At 49.4% G+C, this 19,970-nt stretch overlaps 1 protein-coding gene across 2 annotated transcripts in view; it reads right to left on the bottom strand.

The window, feature by feature from the left end:
• The window catches only part of GAREM2 (GRB2 associated regulator of MAPK1 subtype 2), a 36,586-nt gene that overhangs the window by 6,889 nt on the left and 9,727 nt on the right, over positions 1 to 19,970 (bottom strand). Inside the window, exons 3-4 of one of the 2 annotated variants that reach the window (XM_077330770.1) lie at positions 4,034 to 4,164; positions 36 to 1,211 (exon numbers count right to left, since the gene is read on the bottom strand). In XM_077330770.1, the coding sequence (XP_077186885.1) occupies positions 36 to 1,211; positions 4,034 to 4,164 (1,307 nt within the window). The remainder of the gene's footprint in view (positions 1 to 35; positions 1,212 to 4,033; positions 4,165 to 19,970) is intronic. The other variant, XM_077330777.1, reaches the window with a different exon arrangement.

The following is a 19,970-nucleotide window of genomic DNA, read 5'->3' as shown; positions in this document are numbered from 1 at the left end:
CAACACACACACCGTCTGCAATCACAGGCTCTTACCGCTTCAGATTTCGGTGGGACTGGGGGAGGCATCTCCCCCAAGGGCTCAGCTTTCAGGTGGCCTTGGCAGCGTGGGGAGGAGATGCTTGCAAAGGAGATAAGATCCCGTTGGCCCTTGTTGCCGCTCTCCAATCCTGGCAGGTTGCTGCTGGGTTCCGAATAGTGTTCAGTGTTCTGATTGGTCCACAGCTCCTCGTACGGGAGCTCCTGAGTCCGGAATGTGGGTTCAGCCCAGTCGGGGGTCATGTACTCGCGCTCAGGGTCTGAGGCCTCAGTAAGGTGGGCAGAATGCTCCTGGCGGGAGGGGAGGAGCAATTGCTGGCTCCTCCCTCCTGGGGCGGAGTCTTGGCAGCCACTTTCAGAGGCGCTATAGAGGCACAGCGAGAGGCGCTGGAAGGACTGGGCCAGTTCGTCGCGGGCGTAGCCCTGCAAGCAGAGCCGTACACGACGCGGGCTGGCGCACTCTTCCGAGAAGTCCGGTTTGGCCTCGCGCACGGCCTTGGAGTATTCGTTGGGGTCAAAGCACTCCTGGCAGAGGGCAGCACACTCGTGCAAAAGCTTCTCCAGCTGGGGGTCTCCACCTCCGCGCAACACCCCCTCTGGCAGCAGGAAACGGGGCATGTCCGTGAGCAGGAGGAAGTGGAAAGGCGCCACCTCGTCCCTGCGGAGGATGCAGCACAGCACCACCGTCTTGGAGATGATGCTCACCAGCTTGTAACAGTGGCCCTCGCGGATGGCGTGCAGGTCATAGGGGTTGCGGGGCGGGCGGCTGGGGACGGTCACGTTGACGGGCAGCCGCACCTTCTCGATGATGCTGCGGATGGTGTGCTCTCCCTCCTGCATCTGCAGCTCCAGCGGGGAGCGGGTGCTGAAGCGCCCCTTGCACTGGAAGGGCAGGCTGAGGCTCTCGTTGGTCCGGTGGTTCATGCAGATCAGGCAGGGCATCTTGCCTTTCAGCTGCTTGCCGCCACCGCCGTTCCCACTGCCGCTGCCACTGCAGCTGCCGCCGGGGCTTCCCGCTTTGCCCAGCTTGCGAAGCAGGGTGTTGAAGCGCGACTTCTCCTTGGCCGCCTTGGCACACAGGATCTCCGCCTGCCCCATGAGCGTCAACTCATCCCCCGCGTGCAACGTAAAGTTGTACACCTCGCTGTCCTCACTGAACTCGCCCGACACAACCTGCAAAGGAAGCCGTTGAGAAGTTGGAGAAAGGGGAAACAAGGGGCGTCTAGCTCGGCTTATTGACTCGGCCATGATAGGGCTGCTTCTGCTGCAGCCACCCTGCCCTTCTCTTTGTTTTCCCCACCTTTCCACTGAAGACCTCCTTCCCTTTCATCTGCACAACAGCCACGTGATGTGGACTCGTCTGACAAAGGTCCCTGGGCTGAGTGGCATCTGGTCCTGTCTAGTCCCGCTCTGGTCCTCTCTAACCACTGCACCTCATGGTCTCGATTTCAAAGCACGTTCCACCAGCCACCCAGGGCAAGAGCACAATCATTCCTTTGTTGTCCTAGCCAGGGATTGGAGAAAAAGGGGAGAGGAAATAAGTGTCCCAACATGGGCAGCATTTAATACGGAGGGCCAGTTCTGGATGCCTCCTCCAGAATCCAGATGTTAATGTCTCCCCAACAGGGATTGAGGGGGAAGGAAACAGGGACAAAATTTAGCAGCAAGAACGAAGTGCCATTTGACAGTTCAGTGTCAAACACAGTCCATGATATTTTCATTGCACCCGCTGTCTTGAGTATCTCCCTTGCTCTCTCTTGCACACTTGGAGCCTGATGGCCGCGTTGATCTGCAGTAGAAGAGCAAGATTTGAGCTGCACATGTGGACCAACAAGGTTTTTGGGGTAGAAGATTTCAAGAGTCATAGCTCCCTTTGTCATAAGAAATCTGTTGTACCCTTAAACATTTGATAATAATATCTGTTGGTTGTTCTATTCTTGAGCCTGTTAATCACTGGATAGGAAGAGGTCTGATTTAAACAGGATGTTGGCAGAGCAAAAGAACTCCCCAGTGTGTGTGTCTGTTGGGGGATTTTGCACTCTGCCGCAACTCACAGAAACCGCACTGTAACCCACGTTGAAAGGCTGGTTTGTATACCCCACTTTACTATCCAAAGAAGTCTCAAAGCGGCTTACAATCGCCTTCCTTTCCAGCCCCCACAACAGACAGCCTGTGAGGTAGAAGGGGCTGAGAGAGCTCTGAGAGAACTGTGACTGGCCCAGAATCATCCATCTGGCTGCATATGGAGGAGTGGGGAATCAAACCCAGCTTTCCAGATTAGAGGCTGCCGCTCTTCACCACTACACCACACTGGCTCTACAATGAGACCTGGGCCCATTCTGCACACACTGGATAATGCACTTTCAATGCACTTTAGAAGTAGATTGTCCTGTTGTGCACAAGAAAATCCAGCTACAAAAGCATATTGAAAGTGCATTATCTAATGTGTGCAGAATGGGCCCTAGGTATGCCTGCAGGGGAGTTCTGCCTTGCCAGCATCTGGCTTGAATCAGATGTTAGAGGAACCTTGAGCAAAAGTCCCTGTGCTGTGCTAAGGCTCTGTTAGAGGAGGCGGAAAAAACAGATAGGAAACTGGAACATGAAGCTTTAAGGTCAACAAGGCATTTAAATGATCCTTCCCCTAATCTTCCAGTCTCCGCAGATTATCAGAGTGGAGCCAATAAAGCCAGGGGGAGATATTTAAAACATCTGCAGTCAGATTTCTCAAAAACAAGTCTATTAAGATGCTTAATACTTAAGAACAGATGAGCAGCCCTGCCGGGCCAGTCCATAAAGATCCATCTCAGTAAAACATGTTCTGAACACCAGCCAGCCAGGGCCTTCTAGGAAGCCCGGAAGAAAACAGGCAGCTCTGCTTTAAAGTCCAAGGATAGGCTGTTTTAAATACCTGGTTATTCTGCTTTGTTGGACACCCTGAGTTCATGAGCAAACTATTTTTGGTCTACCTGCACAAGGTTACCTCTGGGCAACTCAGGCAGCTGATGGATGGTGAGGCTATCTCCTGGAAAGGGCCTTTAGCCTCTCATACCACTCACAGGGCCTCATTTCCAGTTACCCAAAAGTTAATTAGAAGTGCCACTTTAAGCAGAGCTACATTGTGCTTGGCTCACTGATTTTAACTCTGGCATGGGGAGATTTAGAGGCAATGCCTGGGAAGGGCAGAATTTGAAGAAGAAGGAGATGGTTTTTATATGCTGCTTTTCTTGACCAGAAGGAGTCTCAAAGCGGCATATAAAAGCAGCTCCTTCAAGGAGTGTAGGGTGCTCAGCATGGATGTGATGGCTGATGTTCAAATTAAGGGACCTCTCTTCCAACTCCTTCCCTTCCTGGAGATCTCCTGCTATTACTACTGATCTCCAGGCAGCCAAGATCAGTTCCTGCTGGACATAATGGCTGATTTGGAGGGAGAACATTATGGCAGTCTACCCTCCCGAGCACTCTTGTCTCTGAAAACCTTCTGAAACTCTACTCCCAAAATCTCCAGGTATTTCCCAACCAGAAGCTTGGAATCCCACCTTCCTGTGAGGTCACTTCCTCCCACCAAAATCCAGCCTTTCAATGTAAATTTCCTACCACACTTCCTTAGAATTGGTCCCCCTATGAAAAGGGACAATACTGCCTCAGCAGAATACTAGATCCTGCTAGAACACAGAAGCATTGCCAAGGGCAATGAGGATGAATACAGATGAAACAGAGCAGCTGAATGCAAGAAACTGAGCTTCAAAGAGCAACAGAGATATCAGAGACTCTCCCTTAAAGTGAGAGAGCTGTGGAGAGAATTCTTGGATACCCACACGGATAGACTCAGTTGCTACACCCACTCAGCAGAACCTACGATAAAATGGAAGACCAAACATTGATGTAAGCTGCTTTGAGTCCCTATTGGGGGAAAGCTGGGTATAAATGTAGTAAACATATAAGGAACAAGCTATGCTTGGGGGAAGATACGCTCACCCTGCAGAAGCACAGCTGACCTTGACGCTGAAGGTGATGGCCTCCATCACAAACACTCGGTCGGGGAAGATGCTGGCCACTTCCTCTACACTGTTGAAGTACTGGACGGGCTCCCGGACGTCTCTGTCTTGGTCCAGCAGTGTGAATTTCCCTGCAAGAATTGAAACCAGAAGACGTTTGCTTGGTTTTGAGGTGAGATCACCACTGCAGACCTTAAAGGCAGCCAAAACACAAGGCTAGCATCACTGAAAACCACATGACAAGAAGGGAAGGCTGAAGCCATGGTGAACAGCACCTCTCACACCGTCTCCTCCGGGTAACGCATGTCAGATTTGCAACTTGGGAAGGGCAACGTTTAATTTGCACTCTGCTAATGCTTCCCTATTGTCTCTCCGTCTGTAGAACAAGGAGGGATTACTAGAGATGATGGTCACCATTGTGATTGTGATTGTTATTTTAATGGGGATTTTGTTGGGGTTTTAGTGTTTTAGAATTCTATGTGTAAACCGCTGCGAGGCTACGGCAAGCAGCGGTATAGAAATAGAATAATTAAATAAATAAATACATGCATACATTTTTCTTGTTTGCCTTGGCAGACGATATTTAACACTGATTAGCTAACAGGGGGAAAGGGCTTTTCCAGCAGCACCAGGAGCCCACCCAAGGTCCTTAGGAATTTTCTGGATGGCCAAATGTCATCAAATCTCAAAGCTAAGCATTGGGATGGGAGACCACCACGGATGTCCAGCGTTGCTATGCTGAGGCAGGCAATGGCAAACTACCTCGGAATGTCTCTTGCCTTGAAAACCCTGCAGGGTTGCCAGAAGTTGGCTTCCACCCCCACCAGCAAGAGACCAGAACCATGCACAAAGCAGGGGTGGGTTCCAACTGGGTGTGAAATGAAGAAGATGTTCCAGGAGAGCATCCTCAGAAATTCTGAGAGTGACCGTGCTTAGATTCCCCTACCTGGGCTACCTAGGTCAGGGTCAAAGACATTCTGCACATGCTCAGTTTCTTATCTCTTCTCTGAAAATGAAGTTAAACATACTGTCATGTCCCGAATCCCAGGGCTGGTCTAGGTATTGAATAGGAGTACTGGGGAAGCATTCTGCACACTCAATGGTCCTTTGATTTCTGGCACAAGACAGGTGAGCCCCAATGAAGAAGGAGAGATGGTTCTTATATGCCGATTTTCTCTACCCGAAGGAGGCTCAAAGCGGCTTACATTCATCTTCCCTCTGCCAACAAGACACCTTGTGAGGAAGGTGAAGCTGAGAGAGCCTTGATACTACTGAAGAAGAAGAGTTGCTTTTTATAAGCCGCTTTTCTCTACCCAAAGGAGTCTCAAAGTGGCTTACAATCACCTTCCCTTTCCTCTCCCCACAACAGACACCCTGTGAGGTAGGTGTGGCTGAGAGAGCCTTGATACTACTGAAGAAGAAGAAAAGTTGGTTCTTAGATGCCACTTTTCTCTACCCAAAGGAGACTCAAAGTGGTCTACAATCACCTTCCCTTTCCTCTCCCCACAACAGACACCCTGTGAGGTGGGTGAGGCTGAGAGAGCCCTGATATCACTGCTCGGTCAGAACAGCTGTATCATGACTGTGACTAGTCCAAGGTAACCCAGCTGGCTGCATGTGGGGGAGCGGGGAATCAAATCTGGCTTGCCAGATTAGAAGTCTATTCTCCTACCCCAAACATGCCCGACATTTATATGCGCTTCAGGAGGCAACTAAAGTAATGATTTAAATAAGCTGCCCTCCCTGTGGGGCCCTTGTCGCCATGGGGAAGAGGCAGAGGTGCCAAAAGGAGCAGCCGGTGAGATCAGCTCCGTTTATGGGAAGTCTCCATCCCCCTTTCTGCCCCCACGTCAGAAAGTCCCTGAAGACAGAGAGACATAGAAATCCCAGAATAGCGAGGAAGCCAGCAAGAGAAGGCCAAATCAATGTGCCAATTGCTTTCCAATCCATCACGGCCGGCTCTCAGACTCTCTGACCATAGAGCAGAGCAGGCGCACTGAGCTTTCACGGCATCCGATTGTCAGCACTCTTCCAAAGTGCCTAGCAACCTTCAGATGTTCTCAATGGCCCTCCCGGGACTTGAAATTACATTTCCCAGGAAGTCACTAAGATGGGCTTAAGTCGCCTATTCGCCCTGGTTGCTGTCACCCCGTTCTTGATGAACGCACCTTTAAAGTATCAGGATGGTGGCCTTGTCAATCTGCAATGGAACCGCTAGAAATGGGTCCCAGAGTACCCATGAGACCAACAAGGTAGAAGATTTCAAGATTCAAAGCGCCCTTTGTCAGCGCTTTGACTCCCCAAAGAAAATCATGTTGGTTTCTAAGGTGCTCCTGGAATCAAATTTATGCATTCAACAGAGTCACACCACTGGTCCATCAAACCCCGGATGGTCCACTGACTGCCGGGAAATGGGGGAAGGACACATGTGCAGGAACGGAATATGGAATATTTATAAGGAGGAAATACCCCAAAGCAAGGTTTGGGCTACCCAGCACACAGGCCCAAATCATGACTTCCATGAGCACTAGGCACTTTCCCCCCTCGTGCTACAATAATATAAATATTAAAACATATTTTGGATATAACTTTAAATATTTGAATGTTTTATTTTTCTGTTTTAAGCAAAATGTAATAAATTTTTGTGGGCCCTAAAAGTTCATTCCCCCCTTCTGATTATAAAAGAAATGTAAACATTTTCATGGCCCCCTAAAACTATTGTGGGCCCTGGGCACCATGTCTAATGGAGAAGTCGGCCCTGCCAGCACCACTGTGCGGAATTGCAGGGCCAGCCAACCAGACAAAGTTATGGAGGAGGAAAAGCCCATCTCTGGCTGCCAGGCATAAAGGATGAATGGAACCACCACAGTCAGAGAAGAAGAAGAGTTGGTTATCATATTCCACTTTTCTCTACCAGAAGGAGTCTCACAGCGGCTTACATTCGCCTTCCTTTTCTTCTCCTCACAATAGACACCCTGTGAGGAAGATGAGGCTGAGAGAGCCCTGATATCACTGCTCGGTCAGAACAGCTTTATCAGTGCCATGGCGAGCCCAAGGTAACCGAGCTGGCTGCATGTGGGGGAGCAAGGAATCTAACCCAGCTTGCCAGATTAGAAGACCACGCTCCTAACCACTACACTAAGCTGGCTCTCCTCACCCAAGAGCAGTGGTCCCCAACCCCCGGTCCGGAGACCGGTACCGGTCCGTGGATCACTCAGTACTGGGACATGGCTCCTCCTCCCCAGCTGCTGCCTTGGGGGCTGCCCTGCCACTCTGCCGCCAGCTCACCTTTGGTGCTCTCCGGTGACTGCCATGGCTGGGGCTCCCCCTCGATGTGCCACTGCACAGCTGCTGAAGGCAGCGCCCCCCAGTGGGTGGCAGGAAGTCAGAAGCGCCAGCAGGAAAGCAAGCGGAGCAGGGGCTCAGGAAGCGGCGGCGTCCCTCGGCAAAAGACTACCCCCCCCCCGGGCCTCAGTAAAATTGTCACGCGTTGACCGGTCCCCGGTGATAAAAAGGTTGGGGACCACTGCCCAAGAGGAAGGAACTCTCCCTGCCACTAACTGGCATTTAAATAATGTGGAAGGCCAATTGTCATGGGTCAGCCAGCTCCAGCAGAGCAAAGTGATGTCCCCTTCTGAAGGCGTATCCTTTGTTCACATTTCCTGGCCAGCCTCTTATTTTAATAAAAATGTTAATTTTCTCTCCTTTTTAATTAAAGGTATATACTTGCTGTACTGTTAGTTTTTGTTTTGCCTGTGCACTAATGTAACCCATGTCATTTTCATTTATGTTTGATTTCTATCAAACATTTAGAGTTTGAGCCTAGGGTGCAATTGGTAAACTTGCAGCTGCATAAGCCCCACCCCCTCAGTTCTTCTGGCTTGCAGAGAGAGAGAGAGAGAGAGAGAGAGAGAGAGAGAATTTCCTTTTAGGGGCTGCTTCAAGAAAATGTTCTTATAATTAAAGATATGCTTTAAAACCCTTTCCCCAATCAAGTTCTTCTGGCCTGCAGAGAGAGAGAGAAGGCCAGGACTTAATATAAATACAGGCCCAAGAATAATGGAATAATGTTTATAAAGCTTTTTTAAATTGTCTTTCTTTTACAAATATAGAATACTTATCCCCCCATCCTGTTTTTGCCATCCCAATGTCCCCTTTTTGTATCAAGGAAATATGGTCAGCTTTTGCAGAGGACTCTTCTGAGGAAGAGGTAGTCAACAGAGCTGACCCAGAGACACTGCAGGAGGAGACTGTCTCTGCGGGGGCCAGACACAAATCTGCAGCCAAGTACCAGTGCAATAGCCCCTCAGCCCCAAGTTGGCCACAGAGATGTGCCAGCCAGTTCACCTCCCCTGTCACCAGAGCCTGAGGAAAAGAAGAGGAGGAAGATAAGGAGGGAACTGCAAGACAGAAGGCGCAGCGCCAGGTTGGCAGCACAGCACCGGCTCCACATCTGTGATGAGTGCTTGCAGGAGCAGGGCTGGGGTGGCTGGCAGGCGCTTAACATGATGTTTAAAAGCAGCCAATGTTTAAAAGCAGCCAACAAGGGAGTGGCCATGTGAAAGCAGTTATTGATCTTGTAGCTTGGACTGTTTCTTGGTCACCCAAGAGTGACAGAATGACTAGAGCTGGTTTTGGTAGAGAAAAGGGGACTAGGAAACACTCAGCCTGGCTAAAGGGAAGTGGCGAGAATGATTTGCGACTGCATTCCCAATGTTCCAAGGGATGTCATTCAGCCAGAAGAGGGAGAAGCAACAATCCATCCCCATCCGTCTCCTGCAAATTGTAGCAGCATCAGCGGCTTTAAGACTGATAGGAAGCCCTTCTATAGCTCAACCTCCCAGAGCACTTTGGCAGCTGCAGGACACACTCTGTTCCACCTTTGGAGACATGCAAGAAGCAGCTGGGCTGGCAGGTGTTGAAGATCCCACCCTGCTACCGGGTACAGGCCAATCTTGTGGTCTTCCCAAACCGATGTTCTAGTCCACCCATCTGACCCAGTTTCCTTGCTCTGTAAAAGGTAAAGGTAAATGTATCCCCTGTGCAAGCACCGAGTCATGTCTGACCCTTGGGGTGACGCCCTCTAGCATTTTCATGGCAGACTCAATACGGGGTGGTTTGCCGGTGCCTTCCCCAGTCATTACCGGGGAATTACCGAGGCACAAAACAGCCCCTGGGCAGTCCCACCCCACAGAGGGCTGCAAATAGAGCCTGCAGAGGGAAGTCAGGCGTATTAAGGGATAAATCAAGGATCAGGGATTGATCGCAAAGGGCTCCCCCGCCCCCCGTGAGCTATGGGCAGACCTTAATGGACTTTCTTCTCCCTCCCACCCCCCTTTCATCCCTCCCTCCATCAGATACAGTCTTCAAGCCTTTGGGTTTAAGTGGAGCTCAGCTTCAGATAAGGACGAATTTATCAGGCAGGGATTGGGCAGTCAGGGTGACCCTGAAGGACCTGAACCTGGTACCCAACAGGTAGCTTAGGTAGGTCTCCTCTCAGGCTCAGTTGCAGATTGCCTGCACGTAGACCCCCAATGGGGCAAACAACAATTCAACAGGTAGGAAACACTGTCTCTGTGTGAGGGGGGAAGCATTAAGCCCCCTGTGTGCTGGAGACCTCATCCATTATATTATTGTCTGTAGAATCCTAGAGTTGGAAGGGGCCATTCAGGCCATCTAGTCCAACCCCCTGCTCAACGCAGGATCTGCCTGAGTATGTTTAAGAAGTCTCAAGAGAGGCAGCAGATATTTCTTTTCTAACTAATTCACTAAACATCCAGCTCGTTCAATTCCCAACACTCAAACTGAAACCATAAAACAAGCAGATCTTTTAAAAGCCTACCAGTAAAAAGCAACATTAAAACAAGCATTAAAAAGAACAGATGGACCTGGTGTGAGCAAGGCTGGTGGGTCTTCCCCTCTCCACAGAGCCCCCAATCTGATGAAGAGCTCAACACACCCCAAAGCAGACAGGGACACTCATGTGGCACTATATCCCACTCTGCAGCTCTTAATGACCCCGGGACCCCATGCTGATTGACAATTTTTCAAAAGCATCATCTGCTAGCTGCTGCTCCAACCCAGTGAGCGGATGTTCTCAGGCAGTAAGCAATTTGAGGGATGGATGTGGCTCCTGGGCCATTGATTGTCCTCCTTTGAGACAGAATATAAAAGCACAAAACCAGAGGTCTAACTTGGCAACTTCAGTGTCCAGGAGCACGCATGTGTTTACATCCACGGCCATGAGAGATGAGACTTCCCCCACCCCAAATATCCACTTAACTTCCAGGAAACTGGAGGAGAGAGAGAGGAAATCTGAGGAGTGACATCTCTAGCCATTTCCAATAGCAATGTTTCGGAAATCTGTTCCCTAAAGACAAACCGGGCAGCAAAAAAAAAAAAAAAATCACACACTCGACATTTGGGGCTAACTCTGGCCTAGCCCTCACCTCTTCCCAGATGCATTTGGGGTGGGGTGGGGGGGAGGAGAGGATCTAAAGAGATATTTCAAATACTCCTGTAAATCTCCATTTGGCAAAGATCCTGGGGCTTGATGGATGCTTTGCTGAGATCTTTGCTACTTCTTTCTTTGAATTTGGGCAGGATTTATCCAAGGATTTTTACCCTACTTTGCCACTAAAATAGCCCTGGTGTATAAATCACACATAAGGTAAAGCTGCCTTATACTGACACTGGTCCATCGAGGCCAGTATTGTGTACGCAGACTGACAGAGTCTCAGACAGGGGTCTTTCACACCACCTACCACGTATCTCTATCCATCCATCCATCCATCCATCCATCCATCCATCCATCCATTTGTGTGCTGCCCATTCCCAGGGGGCTCAGAGCAGCTCACAACGGTATATAAATAGCACATAAAACAGTAAAATCACATAAAATCTTAGAAATTCATAGCATTAAAATTAAATCCCACAATTTCAAACGGGACCTGCCTTTAGAGACTGAGGACACACAGTTTACTCATTAATCGTAGGTGGTAGGTGTTAAGTCAGTGTGTTGGGCGCTTTAAATAGCAAGGCCAGAATCTGAATGTTGTTTCTTGGCCTCACTGATAGGACAGCTCTGCCTCACAGGCCCTGTGGAACTGTCTAGGGCTGGCCAAGCAGAAGGCCTTCAGCTGAGCCACAGAAAAAGTATAAAGGCTGGATCTATTTGTCCCTTGATGAGATTAGATGCTGTAGAAATACAGCAGTGTACCCTTCAAGCTGTTATTAGGGGAAGGGGGACACTGTCCCCCACCCCATGCCAAGGTCTGCACCCACCTCTCCCCATGGAGATGGTGCCTCATGTGCAAACAGTTCTTCAAACAGCCTTTCTTTGCTCGGCAAAATCCTTCTATCAGCAAACAAGAAATTCTCAGGAAGATGGGATGTACAGACCGGAGCGTGAAATGAAACTCTGATGAGGAGCAGAAGCAAAATAGAGAGCCAGGCTCGCACCCTGCCCCCAGTCTATCATTCTGCAGACAGCTGTGTACCTTAATCCCTTCCCCACCCTATGGAAGAGATGATGTGGGAACAGCCTGCAGCAGTAAGGCCTGGGAAGGAAGTCCTTAATGCACCAGCTAGGAGAAGTAGAAGAGTTGGTTCTTCTATGCCACTTTTCTCTACCAGAAGGAGTCTCAACGCAGCTTACAATCGCCTTCCCTTTCCTCTCCCCACAACAGACACCCTGTGAGGTAGAAGAAGAAGGGTTGGTTCTTACATGCCGCTTTTCTCTACCAGAAGGAGCCTCAAAGTGGGTGACATTTACCTTCCCTTTCCTCTCCCCACAACAGACACCCTGTGAGGTGGGTGAGGCTGAGAGAGCCCTGATATTACTGCTCGGTCAGAACAGCTTTATTAGGGCTGTGGGGAGGCCAAGGTCACCCAGCTGGCTGCATGTGGGGGAGGAGCGGGCAATCAAACCCAGCTCACCAGATTAGAAGCCCACACTCCTGACCACTACACCAAGCTGGATCTCTAAACCAAGCTAGAAGTAGTATAGGAGCTTTACAGCAGATGGAAATACATGACCATATTACCTGTGGCCTCTTCTGTGCCCCCTCCCACTGTTGCAACCAGAACATGTAGAGTGGATAGCAGAAAACAAACAGGTACCCTAGCTGTAGCCACCAGATCTTCCCTTCGGTTACTGTCTCTGCAGTTCCAGAATGTGGGGGAATGCAGACCTAGACATCAGGGCTGCTGCAAGGATTATTACCCAGCTAATGTATTCAAGGTACTCTCATCAAAGTCTATCAAAGTCTATTAGAGTCTACTAGACCACACCCACTCAGTCCTAGTGGAAGAAGACTTGGCCTCCGTCTGAACGAGGTGGGATGGGATAGATCATTGGTGTTTTGAACATTTGCTTGTTTTATTGTAAATTGGGGTCTTATTTTTTGTGTTTTAAAGTTTTATTCTGTGAACCGCCACGGGTTCCTAAGAAATGCGGCGGTATATAAATTGAAATAATAAATAAATAAATAAACACTCAAAGGTTGTCATCAACAAGGATAAACTTTCAGATGCCATAGCAGTTCCAGTTTATGTGGCTACTCCATATCAGAAAAACTGGAGTAACTGCAGCCCTGCTTCCATACCTGCCATGCATGTGACACTTAAAAAGCCATGCTTGTGACACTTAAAAGGCCATGCTTGTGACACTTAAAAAGCTCTGACTGCAAACATGATGCAGGGTGGGGCCCAAAGGTTCTAAAGTGTAGTGGTTAGGAGTGCGGACTTCTAATCTGGCATGCCGGGTTCGATTCTGCACTCCCCCACATGCAGCCAGCTGGGTGACCTTGGGCTCGCCATGGCACTGATAAAACTGTTCTGACCAGGCAGTGATATCAGCACTCTCTCAGCCTCACCCACCCCACAGGGTGTCTGTTGTGGGGAGAGGAATGGGAAGGCGACTGTAAGCCGCTTTGAGCCTCCTTCGGGTAGGGAAAAGCGGCATATAAGAAACAACTCTTCTTCTTCTTCTTCTCAAAGAGACAATGAACAGTCTCAAAAGGATCTGAGGATGGGTCCCGGGCTGTTGTCATAATGCAGCCACAGTCTGCTCATTATGTCACTGAACGCAAATACATGTCCAAAGTAATTTAATGAGGCCTTTATAAAAATTAGCCACCGTACTCCAGATCTACTTACAAGGATGGTAAAAGGGTGGATCCCCATCCCTGCCAACACTCCCGTTGACAACAAAATTCTGATCCACGTCAGAGAGAACAGAATTAGGGGAAATAGTTTTTCCAGATTAAATAAACAGTAATTCTGCAACCCAAGGGCTCCCATTGTGAGGTAAATTTTTGCAGACCAGCAAGCCCTTTCTCCCTCCTTTGAAAGTGCATGTGACCACCTTGTGAGCCCCATGGAGGTTTCTATTCTCTAGTGCAGGGGTACTCAATCTGTGTTCCTCCATGGACTACAATTCCCAGGAGCCCCCGCCAGCATTTGCTCTCAGAGGCTCCTGGGAATTGTAGTCCATGAACATCTGGAGGACCACAGGTTGACTACCCCTGCTCTAGCGTCCACAAAGCAACGTTTGCATTCTCTTCATATGACCTACAAGGCCGGGTTGGGGGAGGAGAAATAATTATTTGGGACCACAACACAAAAGGCCCTAACCCAACTTGTAATCACTTTTTGATTGGGAGTAAGTTTCTGCTATTGAAAGCAAAACACTTCCTTATTGGTTAATAACTTACGGTATGTTAGGAGTTGGCTGATAAGAGTTCTCTCAAGTCCCCCTGGTCACTGATGGGGGATGAAGTGGTTGGGCTGCTAGATCCAGATTGGGAAACGGAGATTGGGGGATGGATCTTGGGGGAGATATCAGTGGAGCACCCTGCAAAGTGGCCAGAACTGACCTCTGTAGTCTGGAGATGTGCTGTAATTCCAGGGGATCGGAGGCTGGCATCCCTACTTGCTCAGCAGTGGTGGGAAGGGGCTTGGAAAAATGTTCAGAGCTGCCCATATAAATACAGTGAAGACCAGCGTTACATAAGTTCTGAGCCTTCAGTATTCAGCTGGAAACTACTATTGGTATTAATTGTTTAAGGACACAGAATGACATCTCTGTCTTTCTGCATGGAAATCCTTTGCATTGAAAGGTAGAGTGAAGCCTTCAATTTTATACCAAAAGTCACCATAAGAACTGCATTAGGACTATACCTCTTTGATGCCACTCAATTAAATACAGCTCCTAGCTCTGAGTTAGTGGCATATTTGCAGTCTAGTGCCCAAGGTGATCCGGAAGACTGTGTCAGGGGGTGGGGGTGGCTGTAGGAGCTCTTGCCTTGCATAGGTGGGAACTTGGTCCCGTTCCCTTTGCTATTCCATTTTAATACTAGCCAGATGAGAAGGATGTTCTCAGTCTTAAGAGTAGACTTTAGGAAGCTTGTGGACCCCAGTCTTAGAAACTTAAGTATAGTGGTAAGAGAGCTGGACCAGATCCAGGTTTGGCTAGCCGCTCTTTCTCTCAGCCTAAATCATCAAATTTCTGCAAGGATTAAGTGGATGCCCGAGAGAACCTCGGAAGAACAGCGGGATACGAATGTAAAAGAAAGACAGGGAATATAGAGAGGTGGGATTTGAGGCACTGTGCAGCCTAGCCCAAGATGGAAGATCCAAGTGGCACTGTTTCCCCCAAATTACCACAGGGTGCCTAATCCACCAGGAACCCTGTGGCTCAGGTTTCATTGAAATGAAAGGTCTGCTGCACTCTTGCTGCATCTCCCAATTATCTCACATGAGAGCTTCCCAGAGAATTGCTCCCCACCAACCAAACCCTGCAGTAGGAGCACCTCCAAGTACAAGGAATATACCAACAGGCCTTCTCTGGGCTTACCATCTCTTTGTTCCTCTCCCCAGTCCATTCACCACACTATGGAGGCCCCAGCCCTTTCCCTGCAAGCTAAGGCAGGGACCAGCTGCTCCAATTTTATGAATGGGGGACAGCAAAGCAGGTTAACACACTCATCTCCTCTTTCCCTGTCCTGTTCCTCTCCCCCAGGAGCAGTGATTAGCAGCCCCTGCTGGCCCATCTCCCATTATTTATTCATTCTTGCACATCATTACCCAAGAAGGGAAGCACTTAGTGGGCTCATTAAAGGCCAGGGATGATCTCAGCCCCGTTAATTCCCAGCTCTGGTCACTCCCCTCCTACTGTACCATCTGCCCAGCTCTTTCCATGGCCTCCCAGCATGGTGCCAGTGCATCCTTTCCCTCTCTTTGAGTCTGGAGTCCAGGCACCTCTTTATACCCCTCTTGCACGCACAGGTCAGCAACAACCGCTCCACCCTTAATGGCAGGTTTCCCCTCTTCACATCTCTGCAAAGATTGTTACTGGTATTCTGACTGGCCATGCTTAAGGAACTGTCTGAGGCTGAGAAGAAGCAAACAGGACCACCCATGACCGTGTCAACAGCAAGATGTTCTCGCCAGGATGGCATCCACCCAGCGTAGGCCTGAAGACCTCTTCCAGGTGGTCAAGGGCCTTCGGGGCTCTAGCCTACAGGAGAAGGTGAACTGCTCTGCAGACCACTGTTATCACATTGCCAAGCTCTTCACAGATAAAACCTCTTGCACCCATTCCGACTTGGGGTCTACATTAGCAGCAACAGGCCTAGATGTCCCAGGGGGCTGATTTGCCCAATTGTGTGGGATACTTTTCAGCTCGTCCGGTCTGAGGATGTGGACAAGATTCTAGGACTTTTAAGACCTGACATCTGTTTGTTCAACCCTTGTCTCTCCTGGCTGCTTAAATCTGCTGGGGAGTAGGGGTGGTTGTTCCTCCCTTTGAATAGGTAAGGGTGCGGCTACTCTGGACCCTTGAGAGTTCAGTCACTACTGTCCACTCTTGGACAAGGTGATGAAATGGTACCAGGGAGATATCAGCTATGCTAAAAGAGGTCCTTTGTGGAAGAAGAACTAGAAATACCACAAGCAGAGGAAACCACCCACACATTCATCACTCCAGGCAGCCTGCCATCTGCTGAAATAGGGTCTATCGGAGAGGACAAAGTTCCCATCATCAACATGGAAGAGGAAAAGGAAAGTACTTCATCAGAAACCCAGGAGCCTCTGGAACAAAGGAGGTGGCAGTGTGGACAGGAATTCAGGGCTAGGAAACGCAGCGCTCGGCTTCCAGCCCAGTATTCAGACCAGTTAGGAGACTTGAGTACCGCATCACATGAAGATACCTGACAAGCTTGTGACTGACATGAGTAATTGCAGACCTGGGACTCCTTTGTATAATGGCTGCAGACAAGCCTCTGACTGTGCAGATGCAACACGTGCATTTAGAATAATAGAATAACTAGTAATATAGCCCGCTGTATGAGGAATACAGCGGGCGCTAGGAACTAACCTTTGTGTCCCCCGGCGGCGGTCCTCTGGGTGGGTTGTCTGTGGCGGCGGCTGTTTGAGGGGGCGGCCTGAGGCAGCGAGAGGCGCTTCGCTGTTTGAGGCGGCGGCCTGACGCGGCGAGAGGCGCAAAGCGCCTCTCACCGCGTCAGGCCGGGAGCAACTGCGAGCCACGCTGTGCGTGGCTCGCAGTTGCTGGGACTGGGAATCAGAGGGACCAATCGGCAGGCGCTTCGTGCCTGCCGATTGGTCCCTCCGATTGTCTGTCCAGAGGAAGGGTCCAATACGGACCCTTCCTCATCACGGACAGATCCCGCCCCAGAACCCCTTAGCAAATTATTTAGTCTGCGGCGCCCGCGGTGCCACGGGAAAGTGTTTAGATATAGTTGGACGGGACCTCCTGTGTCATCTAGTCCAACCCCCTGCACTATGCAGGACACTCACATCCCTATCGCTCATCCACTGTATCGTGCCACCCCCTTAAGCCTTCACAGAATCAGCCTCTCCGTCAGATGGCTATCTAGCCTCTGTTTAAAAATTTCCAAAGATTTAGAACCCACCACCTCCCAAGGAAGCCTGTTCCACTGAGAAACCGCTCTGTCTAACCAATCTAATTCTTTGGTGCTAGTAGTTGACCTTCTCTGGCTGATTTATATTCAGCCCAACCTTGGACTGGTTAAAGACTCTTTATTTCATTTTTAAATTTTATTAGGAGTTTTATATCCTGGCCCTCCCCGCTAAGCAGGCTCGGGGTGGTCAACAATAAAATTATGATACTCAAAATTCTAATTACCAAGGAGGAGATGCAGTATAGAGTTCTTATATCACTTCCAGGTCCTGGGAAGGAGTAATACTGGGGCAGCTCCCCCATCAGTAATATCAGAAGGGTCCCTTATTTATTTATTTATTCGTTTATTCATTTATTTATTTATATCCCACCACTCCCACAAGGGCTCGTGGCGGCTAACAAGATAAAACCCCAATACATAAAAACTCCAATAAAATAAATAACAATTTCAATCAAACTAGCCAATCAACTAAAAATCATCCATTCATTTGGCGGCCAAAACCCCATACTAATCATTATTAAAAAACCTCAGGGTGGACAGAGGTCTCTCCCTTTAATCCACCCTTAATAGCTCCCATAGGGCTTAATGGCAAGGGGGTGTCCAGATCTTCTTCCGTGCGCCGGCCTCAACCATAGACTTGGTGGGAGAGCTCCACCCCTGCAGAATGCTGAAAGCTCCCGCAGGGCCCGTAGCTCTTCTGGGAGCTCATTCCACCAGGTAGGAGCCAGGTCTGAAAAGTCCCTGGCCCTGGTCAAGGCCAGGTGCCCTTCCCTGGTGACGGGGATGACCAACAGATTTGTCCCCACAGAGCACAAGGCCCTGCGGGGGCACATAGGACAAAAGGAGATCCCTCAGGTATGTGGGACCCAAACCATGGAGGACCTTAGGAACCCATTCACTCCTTCATCACTGACTTCCAGGAAGCTTAAGGGTGCATGCCTTCATTTGCACACATGTGCACACCCCTTGTCCCTCCCCTCAGTTTCAGTCCCCTACCCATCCTCAGAAGTCAAGTCTCCACCTCTGTGCCTACAGGTCGCTGTACGAAATTATTGTCCAAAGAATACATTCCTTTATGGAACGGCTGTAAATAATTATGCACAGGTTTAGCTTTGGCAGTGGCACTGAGAACAAGGAGACACACCATTAGTACTTTTAGAAGCTGTCTCAGAAGAGACTAAATTCTTCTTGGGTTTCTTTTTTCCCTGGTGGGACAGTCACTCTTTCAGTAAACAAAAGGTGCAGATACATAGGGAAGCCGCGTGGAGAAGCAGTAGGGAGACTGGGGTCATTGTGAGCCAGGTTTATGAGTGCATTTGCATAACAATCAGCAAAATGCTGGGAAACCCAAAGGACAAGCCATCCCTCAACCAACAACCTCCGATTCCTCTTCTTTATAACTGCAGTGAAATGAGAGAACAAATTGTGCCTTCTCCTTTGCATTATTTTGAAGCTCGTTTTATACCACCACCCTCCCTCAAAAAAAACCTCCAAGGCAATAACCCTCTTTCTGGACCTTAGATTTCACGTCTTGTAATGTAAAGTCCAGAAAGGAAAATACGTCCCATTATTCAGCGGTTTCCCCAGGGAAGGGCTATCCATTGAGATACGGAGTGGATGGCAGTGATGTACAATGGGCGATTCCTTTCACTAACCAAACTCCCCTTCGCCAGTGAAATTTTATCTCCACACTGTGACAAATCAGCGGGGCCTCTTTTTGTTCTGGGCTGGAACCCATCCACCTGACCACCTCCTCGTGCCAAAAGGAAATTTTGCTGTCCATTCCCCGTGCTGGAGCTTCACAAAGCTAAGAGATTCACAAGGCCACAGCATTTCTTCGGCAGTTCTGCCTCTCCCCTGGCAGCACTCCTAGCCCATACAGAAAGAATCGAGTTCTCTGCGGTGTACCTCCTTATCAGAATCGCAGAGCTGGAAGAGACCGCAAAGGGCCATCCAGTCCAGCTCCCTCTCAGGGACTTAAAAATCACACTCCTGATAGGTGCTCATCCAATCTCCTCCTAATTATTATTTCATGGGGTTTTGTTGTGAAGTGATTTCTGAAAACTGCCATGAGCCCTTGGGAGGTGCACTATAGAGATAGGTAGGAAGATAGGTAGGAAGATAGGTAGGATGGTGGATGGATGGATGGATAGATGTTGGACAGACAGACAGATACCTCCAAAAAAGGAGACTCCACCACCCACCAAGGCAGCATATTCCACCTGTGAACAGCCCTCACCATCAGAAAATGCTTTCTAATATTTTAGTGGAACCCTCTTTCCCATCCTTTGAACTGCTCCTGGTCTCTAAAGCTGCAGTAAACAAGTTTCCCCCCTCTTCAACAGGTATACCTTTTGTGTATGTTATGCCCAACTCTCATATCTCCCTTGCCCTCTTCTACCCTAAGCTACGCATACCCAGCCCTCCCAACCTCTCCTGGTGAGGCACGGATTCCATTTGAGCTGGACTCCCACCTACTTACGGCTCCTACTTATTCCTCTGCTGGAGCTGAAGGGTATGCACAGCTAGCCTTGGGGCTGGCCAGGGTTCTTTTGGATCCTGGCACTGTTTTAAGTTTTTAAGCGCAGTTAATAAGGCATTTTCCAACTGGCTGGAAAATTCCCTGAACCCAGTGATGCGGGCATCTGGGACTCTTTGCAGCAGTGATGGACAACAGACTGTCTCTGGCTAAGCTAAGTGTGTGGGAGGCAGCAGGCTAGAGGGAGATTCTACCTGGGCTTAGAGCACGGGTGGATCTGGAAAGAGTCAAATAGCAAAGCAGAGCTGGAGATCTGACTGCTGCCTCAGTCAGGCTCAGAGCAAAGAAATGATCCAGGCAGGAGGACCATGGGGGCCCTTGAACAGACTTGTGGAGAGAGGAATCATGTCGCCCTGGAGTCTCACGGGATAGCCAGGGGGATCCACCGCGAGACATAGAGATCCAGACATGCCCTTGTCACCTCTGTCATTTGAACAATGGTTCGGAGTAGGAC

The sequence above is a fragment of the Paroedura picta genome, chromosome 1, assembly GCF_049243985.1.
Source record: "Paroedura picta isolate Pp20150507F chromosome 1, Ppicta_v3.0, whole genome shotgun sequence".
Taxonomy (NCBI): Eukaryota; Metazoa; Chordata; class Lepidosauria; order Squamata; family Gekkonidae; genus Paroedura; species Paroedura picta.
This window is presented reverse-complemented; position numbering and strand designations above follow the sequence as displayed.